The following is an 11,493-nucleotide window of genomic DNA, read 5'->3' on the forward strand; positions in this document are numbered from 1 at the left end:
ACATGAAAGAATGAAGGGGAGACTAGCTAATAGACCCACAGAGGAGGTTTCTCTGCCAAAGCGGACAGGGTCAGTGGGACTAGACCCTGTTGGGTCATTTCCAAACTCTATGAGTGAAGTCCATAGTCAACAATACTCCTAACATTTCCCCCTCTGTGCACATTTCCCCTGTATGCTTAGCCGTCCCTCATTCCAGGTGTGATGAAAGATGTCAACCTGGATATGTCAAGAAGGTGATACCAGGAAAACCCGCTTGCTGCTGTGCTTGTGTTCCGTGTGTGGAAGGGACCATCTTCACCCAGAAAGGCGGGTGACTCCAAGGAAGAGGGCATTTCTGGGGGGAATAGAAATAAGGTACGTTCTCCCCCAGATACACTCTTTGAGATGGGTATAAAGACATTTTGAACGTGGGTCCTTTATTCGCTTCTCTGTTTTTCATCACATTGTTACTTGCAGGAAGCTAGGAGACCTCGCAAGGCTGGTGTGGGAACAAAAGGGGAAACCACACACACACACACACACACACACAAGCCTGAGCCTCCCTGGTGACAAGGGCTATGCAAATTCAGCCAATAAATAATAATAGAAGAATAAAGGAATTGGCACAGGTCAAAGGAAATATTAATTAGGCAAAAAGGTTACAATGCAGTTTACAGATGTGGAGCTGTCATTTCCTCTCACCGAATCCTAGATCACAAGGCTGATTGGATGAGTAAACTTTTTTTTTGGGGGGGGGTGGACTCCTCTAACTCCACAATGGAAAGTGTGTGCTACAAGTGTGAACATTTTAAAAAAAACAAATACACCATTTTTTGCCTCTCGTGACCTATTTACACATTCTTCTTTCCTAACCTCCCCCACAATAGCTGAGATTTTCAAAATGGCACAGAGCACAGAAGGTCATGGATGTAGGTGATGCTGAAGCCACGCTTTTCTCTTCCTCAGATGCCAAGAATTTCACCAAATGCCCGGACAATGCGCATGCAAATGAGGTCAGAGATCAATGTGTCTCCAAGATTATCACCTTCCTGGCTGATGAAGAACATCTGGGGATCACCTTAGCTTCCATTGTCCTCTCCTTATCTTCTACAGCAGGAATTGTGTTGGAAATCTTCATTAAATACAAAGACACCTGACTAGTCAAACCCAACAACCGGGACCTCTCCTACATCCTCCTTGCCTCCCTTCTGCTCTCCTTCTTGTCCTCCGTCCTCTTCATTGGGCGGCCAAGAATAGCAACCTGCTACTCTGACAAATGGCCTTCAGCATCATCTTCTCAGTGGCCATTTCTTCTCTCTTGGCAAAGACCATTGTTGGGGTGCTGGCCTTCCTGGCCACAAAGCCAGGGAACAGGGCGAGGAGATGGCTGGGGAAGAGTCTGGCCAACTCCATTGTGGTCTCCTGTTCCAGTGCCCAGGTTGTCATCTGCACTACCTGGCTGGGGATTTCTCCCCCATTCCCAGAGTCCCACTCCAAGGTGGTAGAGGTCATTCTGCAATGCAACGAAGGCTCTGTGGCCATGTTTTATGGTGCCCTTGGCTACATGGGCTTCTTGGCTGCCATCTGCTTCACGGTGGCTTTCCTAGCCAGGAAGCTGCCTGGCTCTTTCAACGAAGCCAAGCTGATCACCTTCAGCATGCTGGTCTTCTGCAGTGTTTGGGTGTCTTTTGTGCTCACCTACCTGAGCACCAAGGGCAAGTACATGGTGGCCGTGCAGATCTTCTCTATGTTGGCCTCCAGTGCTGGGCTCCTGGGCTGCATCTTCCTCCCCAAGTGCTACGTTATTGTGCTGAGGCCTGATCTGAATACAAAGGAGCATCTGGGAACAAAAGCTTAAGATTTTGGCCATCAGGTGGAAATTCCCAGGTGTCAAAAAGGGTTATTTATGTATGCCACTACTGCAGCTCGTGTTTTGTTAGCCCCAAAATGGAAAATGAGCGAGGTCCCAACCAAAGAAGAGTGGCAACTGAAGCAGATGGAATATATATACAGCTTGCAGATTTAACATATGGAATAAGAGAACAAGAAGAACACACGTTTAAAGAAGATTGGAAAATGTTTATTGAATATATGGGTGAAAATTTTGTACATTTGAAAACGCTGGCAGCCTTAAGATAAATTCAACCATGTAAATAACTCTGTGTTAAATATGTATTCTGTAGCTGTAATGTTTTATTTTGAAATCTTTAAGATAATATTTTAGTTTCCTGTTAGAGTGGTACCTCGGGTTACAGACGCTTCAGGTTACAGACTCTGCTAACCCAGAAATAGTACCTTGGGTTAAGAACTTTGCTTCAGGATGAGAACAGAAATTGTGCGGCAGCAGCAGGAGGCCCCATTAGCTAAAGTGGTGCTTCAGGTTAAGAACAGTTTCAGGTTAAGAGCGGACCTCCAGAACTAATTAATTCCTTAACCCGAGGTACCACTGAATTTTCCCTACTCCCAGTGTTTCCATTGTTCTTTCCATAAATTTCCACGAGACGTTGTCAAACGCCTTTTCGGTGCCTATGAACATCAGAGGAGCTTGTTTATCCAGCTCCTCTAATCCTCTTTCTTCTTTCTTTATATGTGAAAGATAGCTCTTCAGGGAATTCCCATCTATATGCTTTGGAGTTGTTTCTCAATGCGTTTGCTAGGACTTTAGAATTATTTCTTTTCTTTAACAACAATCTTGCTGGTATTGCCTTGAGGATAATGATATTCTTTTCTTCTATTCTCAATTTTTCTTGGTTACTTTTTTTTGCAGAATCTTGTCCTTAAGTAGTCTGGAATTGAAGAATACCAGGCAATCTCCTGGCCATTTGTTGGCCTTGCCTCTCATTGATTTAACCCTAAATGCTTTATCAGTGTCTAGTTGAATATCATCGTCTTGTAGTCCTAGCCAATTTGCCAGTTCTTTTACAATATTTTCTTTGATGATCTCATCCTGATGTTCTGGGAGACCCCTAAAACACAATGTCATCTCTCGTTGGTGCATTTCTAGCCCACAAATTCTCAATGGGATTTACATCCGAGGAATTCCCTGGCCAATCAAGTACATGTATTGGCTGCTCTGTCATGAATTTCTTCACCACTTTCGGTGTGTGACGGGGGCTAGGTCCTGCTGCAATATCCCAGTACTGTCAGGATACTTCTTTTCCAACCCTTGAATAACTCTCTTTCATAGAACCTCAATATATTGTGGCGAGAGCATCATTCCTTCTATTGGCTGCAGGCTTCAGACACCATAACAACTGAAGCATCCCCAAAACATCTTCTTTTCTGGGTGCTTGACAGACTGATCAATGTGGCATAGAAAACATGTTTTGTTTCAATTAATTTGCACAAGGGTGTATATGAAGGGCTGTCCAAATATCCTAAGGGCTGCCATATGCAAAATGAAGAAAACTTGTTTTCTCCTGCTCTGGAGGGAAGGACCCAAACCAATGGATTCAAGTTACAAGAAATGAGATTCTGCTTAAACATCTGGAATAACTTGCTGATGGAAAGGGCTGTTTGACAGTGTAATGGACTCCCTTGGTATGTTGTGGACTCTTCTTCATTGGAGGTTTATAAGCAAAGGTTTTGTGTGCAGCAAAGGTTCTGTTATGAATAATAGAAGCTTTAGCTGAGATTCCTGTGTTGCAAGGCATGGGATTAGGTGACCCTCAAGATTCCTTCCTGCTCTGTGATTTCATTATTCTTCCTGCTATGGATTTTTTTATGGGAAGTGAGACTCCCCTTTTGACTGAAGCTCTTTCCACATTCTAAGCACTGGTAGGGTTTCTCCCCTGTATGGATTCTTTGATGAGTTGTAAGATAGGCACTCTTGCTGAAGCTCTTTCCACATTCCAAGCATTTATATGGTTTCTCCCCTGTATGGATTATTTGGTGGGAAGTGAGATGGGTGCTCTGACTGAAGCTTTTTCCACATTGCAAGCATTTATATGGTTTCTCTCCTGTATGAATTTTTTGATGGGAAGTGAGATGGGTGCTCACACTGAAGCTCTTTCCACATTCCAAGCAGTGATATGGTTTTTCCCCTGTATGAATTCTTTGATGTGCTGTGAGATCACTCCTGTTACTGAAGCTCTTTCCACATTCCATGCATTCATAGGGTTTCTCCCCTGTGTGAATTCTTTGATGGGAAGTGAGAGTGGCATTCTGAGTGAAGCTCTTCCCACATTCTAGGCACTTATAAGGTTTCTCCCCTGTATGAATTCTTTGATGGTAGGTGAGAGTGGCACTCTGACTGAAGCTTTTTCCACATTCCAAGCACTGATATGGTTTCTCCCCTGTATGAATTCTTTGATGAGAAGTGAGAGTGGCACTCTCACTGAAGATCTTTCCACATTCCATGCACTGATATGGTTTCTCTCCACTGTGAATTTTTTGATGGGAGGTGAGCTTGGCTCTCTGACTGAAGCTCTTCCCACATTCCAAGCACTGGTGTGGTTTCTTCTCTATATGTACTATTTCATGGGCTCGGAGATAAGCCCTGTGACTGAAGCTCTTTCCACATTCAGAGCACTGATATGGTTTCTCCCCTGTATGAATTATTTGATGAGCTGTGAGAGTGGTGCTCCGAGTAAACCTCTTTCCACATTCCAAGCAATGATATGGTTTCTCTCCGCTGTGAGTTCTTTGATGGGAAGTGAGAGTGGCACTCTGACTGAACCTCTTTCCACATTCCAAGCACTGATATGGTTTCTCCCCACTGTGAATTCTCTGATGTCGACGGAAGCTTATGCTTATATTAAAGCTCTTCCCACATTCTAAGCACTGATATGGTTTCTCCCCTGTATGAATTCTTTGATGTGAAATGAGATTGGAGTTCCAACTGAAGCTCTTTCCACACTCCAAGCACTGATACTGTTTCCCCCCAATGGAATTTCTTTTATAGGAACTGGAATGGGAGTTCTGACCAAAAGTCTCTCCAAACTCCAAATGTTTAAATGGTTTCTCAACTGTGTGTATTTTGTCGTCATCTCCACTATTCTTAAACTCCAATTTATCACCAGCTGCAATGAAGAAATAAATAAATTAGACCTTCAGAAAGAAATGGAGCCCCCAATTATTGAATGGTTCTAATGAATGCTTCTGAAAAACTGAAGAAAGTTAGATGTGAGTTCTTACTACAGGGCTTACTGCTTTTGCTGACTTCTGTTTACTGACACATTCATGAGAAACTTATAGTCAAAAAGCCTGGCTCTTTTCTGGGATGTATTTTGTTTAGTTCAGTCATAGACTCCACTCCATCTCCAAGTTCAGTAGTGCCTTTGATCAACCAAAAACAGAAGCAAAAGCAAAACATCTGACAGAAGCTACTCCAACTTTCCTGTGAAATGTGGCAAACTGGAAAGAATCCATTGCTAACTCATCTGCCACCATGGATAATTATTCGGTGATAAGAGGCGGCCGGAATACCTGACTGCCGAGAATTTCTCTCCCAGGGTCAAGGAGAGACTAATGGGCAAGCCTCAGAAGTTCTGAAGAGACAGTCGTCCATCATTATCAGGAGGAAGATTAAACCTCTGGAGATGTGGAGCATTCAAGACGACGAGTTACAGCAGCTCATACACCAAATATGGCTTCAAGTCTGCATCTCCATTCCGTTAATTATTTTTTAACAATATTTGAAAGAGAAGCAAACTGGACTCTCTATTTGTCCATTAAACACCACCCAGTGGCAAAGCTTGCTAAGGGCTACAAAACATTATAAAATATTGTAAAAGGCTGGAAACATCCTAAAGAAGCGTTAAATATCTGATAACTTTGAAAGATATACCGGACTGTGACTTTTTCAGCTTTTTACAATGTATAATTTATGCACCTGATAACTCGCCCTTTCTTTGTACTGAGCTGTAAAAGATGGACATTGATTGCTTTGCCACAGGTTTGAAGAAGGAATCTCATAATCATGAAGGCTCGTTATGCCTCACCGATTCTGGACCTCTTCCAAAAAATGCTTAAGGAGCAGTTAAAGCCGTAGAAATGAGAATTTCATAGTATGACTAGAAAGATGAGAAGAATGTGAGTCTGGATGAAAATCAAGAAGAGCCATTTTTAACAAATTATGAAGATTCAGAAAAAGGAGACCAATTCAACTCGGCAGATGGTGCTGTGAAGGCAAAGATACAGATGTCCAAAAGAATGTTGCTTTATTTTGATTTAAGTCACCCAAATCTACCACTAATCTAATGTTACCTGCAGCCTGTCTTGTTTTTATAAAGCCGGTCTGATCCCTCTCGATTGCCTCCGCAATTACCTGTTGGATTCTATTTGCTAGTGTCAAAATGTTAGAAACTTTGTACCAACATTAATCAAGGATCTAGAACGATAATTCTCACATTTTGCATGATCCTTATCTGGTTTGGGAATAACTGTGGTTTGGCTTGGTTGAATACTGTTGTTAAGATACCTTTATCAAGTATCTCAACATACATTTGATGAAGTTTAGGTACCAATAAATCTATATATGTTTTACACCAGGCACGTCCAACTTGAAGTAGGCTGTGATCTACGATCCAATTACATCATTCAATAGGGAATCCATCCAAGCCTGATGTTTTGCCAGTTGTCATTTTAAGGATGGATTGTTTAATTTCTGTCTCTGATATTGGTGCTAACAGTATTTGTTTTTGTGAATCATCTTGGTGAGGTAGCTTAATTTTATTTAAGAAAGTCTGCATATCCTTGTGGGCAACATATTTTGATTCAATGCGTAATTGCAAATAAAATTTAAAATATTGGTTATTCATATCCTTTGAGTTTTTATTGACTTCACCTTTAATACTTGGGATAAATGAATTTTCCTACGTTTGTTTTAAGCGATTTGCCAGAATTTCCCCTGGTCTTTCACCATTCAAGATTCAGACAGAAGGTTGGTAGAATATAAAACTTTGTGTTTGTGTGGGTATGTTTATATTTTCTTCTTTGTCACCCCCCTCATTTCTTTCTTTTTTATTATTCTGTTCTCTTTAGATATTAGCTTTATTTGATTTTTATTGTATCATATGTTGAAAACCTTAAATAAAATTGTGGTTTCGTTAAAAAAAGAAACTACTTCAACTTTCCTAACCACTCTGAAACCTGCATTTGAGAAGGTTCAGGCAGATCAGACCAGCCTGAAAGTTGTTATAAAAAGCAAGCGGGGGAAGGAATTTTCACAGGCAAAGCAGTCGATAGCCTCCCATTCAAGGTGAGCTGTGAGGGCGTTGGAATCCCAGGTGCTGTAGGTGGCGCTGTTGAGCACCATCAAAATATGGGAGGTCCATCACATAGATTAATGTAAAGAATTTCAGAACAGATATTATGATCCAACAGGGAGCCTTACCGAGAGAGGCCATGATCCCACGATTCTCCTCCATGACTTCCTCATGCAGAGCTCTCTGGTCAGGATCCAGCAACGCCCACTCCTCCTCCGTGAAATGAACAGCTACATCTTCAAAGCACAGAGGACCCTGAAAGGAAAAGGAAACAGTCCTCCTCTTAGGCAGTATAAAGATATAATGCACATTCTCTGTTGTTTTCTGCCTGTTAATTGCTGTGTTGTTTTAATGGGATTGTTTTGCTGCACATTTTAAGTATGGATACCTATTTTACTGTCTTAATGGAATTGTTTTAATGTGTAGTTAATCTTTGTGCAAATGAGTGGAACTCTTTAAATGCTGCTGTCTGTGCAAGCATTCCCAGTTGCCAGGTGGAAGGACCCCCTCTTTCCTCTCCCCATTAATAATAGGGGATATACCCACAACAACAACAACAACAAATTATTTATTTATACCCTGCCCATCTGGCCGGGTTTCCCCAGCCACTCTGAGCGGCTCCCAACAGAATATTAAAAACATGATAAAACATCAAACATAAAAACCTTCCCTAAACAGGGGGATGGATCCTGGCCACAGTTTTTTATGATTTACTAACTGCTTAGAAGCCTATTTTGGCAACCAACGATAAATGTATAAACGAGACTGCAATGAATGATAAATAATACTAGCAACATTCAGAAGGCTATTAAAGGAGAGTGGCTGTTCCTTATTCTCAGCACATGAACCTCTTTGAATGGCCTTTTCATGCTTTCTTCAGTGCAGATTTGACAGAAGGGGCAGAGAGATTCATTGGACCCTGGAGGCACCGGGGCTGCCCCACCCCTCAGCCTCTTTCCCCACAAATCTCCTTCCTCCTACCTGATTTACTTCCACAGCCGCTGCTTCCCCTCCACCAGGATGAAGAGATGGAGGAGAAGGTCTTGCCGGCATCCTTCTTTCACCTGCGAGAGACAAAGGGAAGTGGGGAGACAGGAGTGCAGGATGCTTCTCTCAGAGGTGAAGCAGTGCATCTCTAATCATAGATGGGCCTCCTGCTGAGTGCATTTTTCTACCCATTTCTACCCATTTCATATTTTAGTTGACCCCAAGTGTGTTTCTCAAAAAGATAAAATGAACACATGAAATAATTTCAAAATAAACAGAACGTGACCAAATGGAGAAAGAACTCCTTCTTCCTTACCTTCTCTGGCGACCAACGGAGTCCTCTCTGCCTCAGGACCCATTTCTGCAAAAGTATAATTTCCCTGCAAGAGCAACAAAGATTCAAAACAGAGAATAGGAAGATTAGAAAAGAAATTCCAGACCGACAGTTATTAGAGCATTTGGGGATGTTCTCCCTCCTGTTTGGAGCCCCTTGGGAGTATCAGAGGAAAGTCTCTCTCACCTGCTTCCTCTCCTCCGCCTGACTCAGGAGGAAACCTTCGGCCAGAGCCACTGCCTGGGAACTGGTCTCTGCTCCGCATTCCCTCACCCAGCTCTCCATCTCCGCTGGAAGGACAGCCAGGAACTGCTCCAAGATCACCAGGTCCAGCATCTCAGCTTTCGTGTGCCTTTCTGGCTTCAGCCATTGACGGCAGAAGTGGTGGAGTCGGCTGCAAACCTCTCGGGGTCCTTTGGCCTCCTGGGAGCAGAACTGCCTGAACTGCCGGCTCTGCGCCTCTGAGCGAAGGGTGTCCTCCTCTCCCAGGATCTTCTGCCCTGAGCTTTCCCAGAATCCCCCACTGCTCCCAGTGTCAATGCCATGACCTCTTCCTGCTCCAGGGCCAGCTGAGTCTTGCTTACGCATCTTCACTCTCAGGAAGTCCCCAAAAGATCAGAAGGAAACTTTTTCTTCTTCTGTCATTTTCTGTCTCTCAAATTATAGGTGCTAGAAAATCCTACAATGCAAATAAAAATGTTCTGTTATAAAATCACCACAAGGGCAGGATAAGAAATATGTTCCCTGAAGAAGCATGGGTGAGTCTTGCTAGGAGCCAGGGCTGGACTGCACCGCTGGCCAATCTTTGAGCTTTGTTTAAGAAAAAAAGGAAGGAGAAGGAAGCCTCCTAGAAGGAGAGTGGAGGCGACAGCAGGGATTTCTGTGAAATGTATCAGGCTTGCTGCTCCTGCCTTTCAGTGCTTAATGCTCCCTCCCTTCCGCGCTCCCGGTGCTGGACCCGGCTGGCGAAAGAGGCGGGCAGGAATGCCAGGCAGGAGCCGCCTTGGAGAATCCCTCCTGGAGGAGGACGGGATCCGCGCAGGGGGCTGGAGGGCTGGAGCATTTCCTTCCTCGGCAAGCCATGGCCACCCACCCGCCCAGGGGAGGCAGCGGCAGGCAAGCGGCGATCTCTTCCAGGCGAGCGCGCTCCCTCCCCTCCGCCTCCCTCCCTCCCTCCTGCTGCCCCCCCATCCCCGGCCTCCAGCGCCAGCCCCTCCCCCGGATGCCCTCTGCTTGCAGTGTCCAGGGGCCTGATCCTGTCCAGGGGGGGCGGCTGGGCTGGCCCTGGGGTGGACCCCAGACAGACCTCTGCCTCGACCACCCACGAGAGTGACAGCTGAGAGGAGAGAGACCCAGGTGGATGGAATGCAATGCGTGGAGCGGGAGCGGCGCTCTCCAAAAGCCCAGGCGCAACCTGCAGGCACCCCGGGAGCCCCGCCGGGAGGAGGGGCAGGGGGCAAATTGGGGGCTTCTTCCCCGCTCTGAAGCCCCGCCACACAGTCCGACTGCAGGGGGTCTCCCAGCCCCCTCCTCTTCCTCCTCCTCCTCCGGGGCGAGAGGATGACAGGGCGAGAAAGAGGGAGGCAGCCCGTCCCACTCCGGCCCCCGCCACTCACTCGCCCGAAAAGCCTCTCGCGCCCCCTGCCAGCCCGACTTTTCCGGATCCGAGGAAGCAGCTGCCTCTCCAAGCAGAAAACGCGCATGCGCGGCTGGGCTCGGCGCGCTCCCGACTCCGCCGCGTCCATGGCAGGACAGCCCCCGGCTCCGTAGGGGAACCCTGGGAGCCCCGCGCAGGCGGGGAGAGGGACCGACAGACATCCCTCCGCATCCCGGAGGAGGAAGGGCAAAGGCTCGGGCAGGATACGTCCTTCTGCACTGGCGCAACTTTGCCGGAGAGCCTGGATCCGGCCGGAGCTCAGCGCGCCCCACAGCTGGCACTGCGAGGCATCCTGGCCGCTATAGGAAAAATAACGTATTACTAGCCAGCGGTAGCCTTCGCCTCTGCCAGGAATTGGTCCCATCCTCCTTAACAGCCAGCCAAGTGGGAGCAAGTGATGTTCTTGGACCTAAGAGCATCAGGAGAACATCAGGTCCAGCATCTTGTGCTCACAGTGCAGGACTGCAAAGAAACCCCAATGTGTGTAGAATTTCAGAAGGTTTCAGAGACAGCAAAGCATTTGCGGACACTCAGAAGTGCGGGAATGTGAGAGGGAGACTGGGATGGCCACAGCCCAAGTTCCACGGTATGTTAAAACACATCATTGGGTGCTGCAGTGGTTTCTATTATCACTGTTCTTTAAATAACTCAGATAACTCCTGCAAAGCTTCGACCTTCCATTCCTGTACTTTGTAACCCAAGAGTTTTTCTATGTGTTTCCTTCTTGCTGCTGCGTGGAACAGCACATGAACCAGACATTTGGAATTTGTAAGTAAGCCAGATATGGGGGACACCCTGGTCCTGTCTGGGTAACTGTGCCCCTGAAGGACCAGGAGCACAGCCAGGGAATCATTTTGGACTCACAGCTGTCCATGGAGGCACAGGTCAAGTCTGTGTCCAGTGCAGCTGTCTACCAACCCCACCTGGTACGCAGGATGAGACCCTACCTGCCTGCAGACTGTCTGGCCAGAGTGGTGCATGCTCTGGTTATCTCCTGCTTGGACTATTGCAATGTGCTCTATGTGGGACTACCTTTGAAGGTGACCCGGAAACTGCAACTAATCCAGAATGTGGCAGCTGGACTAGTGACTGGGAATGACTGCCAAGACCACATAAGACCGGTTTTGAAAGACCTACATTGTCTCCCAGTATGTTTCTGATTCGAAGTGTTGGTGCTGACCTTGAAAGCCCTAAACGGCCCAGTATACCTTAAGCAGCGTCTCCACCCCATCATCCAGCCCAGACACTGAGGTTCAGCGCCAAGGGCCTTCTGGCAGTTCCCTCCCTACAAGAAGCTAAGCTATAGGGAACCAGGCAGAGGGCCTTCT

General features: G+C 46.0%; 2 protein-coding genes across 2 annotated transcripts; both read right to left on the reverse strand.

Moving 5' to 3' along the window:
• Nucleotides 1-2,043: 2,043 nt before the first annotated feature.
• LOC128399245 (zinc finger protein 420-like) lies at nt 2,044-5,022 on the reverse strand (the record flags this gene model as incomplete). The annotated part of the gene is made up of 1 exon (XM_053360484.1): nt 2,044-5,022. A coding segment is annotated over one exon (1,386 nt), but the record flags the coding sequence as incomplete, so codon positions are not given.
• Nucleotides 5,023-7,984: 2,962 nt separating this feature from the next.
• On the reverse strand, nt 7,985-9,350 carry LOC128399246 (zinc finger and SCAN domain-containing protein 31-like). The gene is made up of 3 exons (XM_053360485.1): nt 8,695-9,350; nt 8,491-8,554; nt 7,985-7,992 (listed from the first exon to the last, which is right to left on the reverse strand). The coding sequence occupies exons 1-3, from the start codon at nt 9,094-9,096 to the stop codon at nt 7,985-7,987; spliced, it is 474 nt and encodes a 157-aa protein (XP_053216460.1). The 5' UTR covers nt 9,097-9,350.
• Nucleotides 9,351-11,493: the final 2,143 nt, after the last annotated feature.

The sequence above is a fragment of the Podarcis raffonei genome, chromosome 13 (assembly GCF_027172205.1).
Source record: "Podarcis raffonei isolate rPodRaf1 chromosome 13, rPodRaf1.pri, whole genome shotgun sequence".
Taxonomy (NCBI): domain Eukaryota; kingdom Metazoa; phylum Chordata; class Lepidosauria; order Squamata; family Lacertidae; genus Podarcis; species Podarcis raffonei.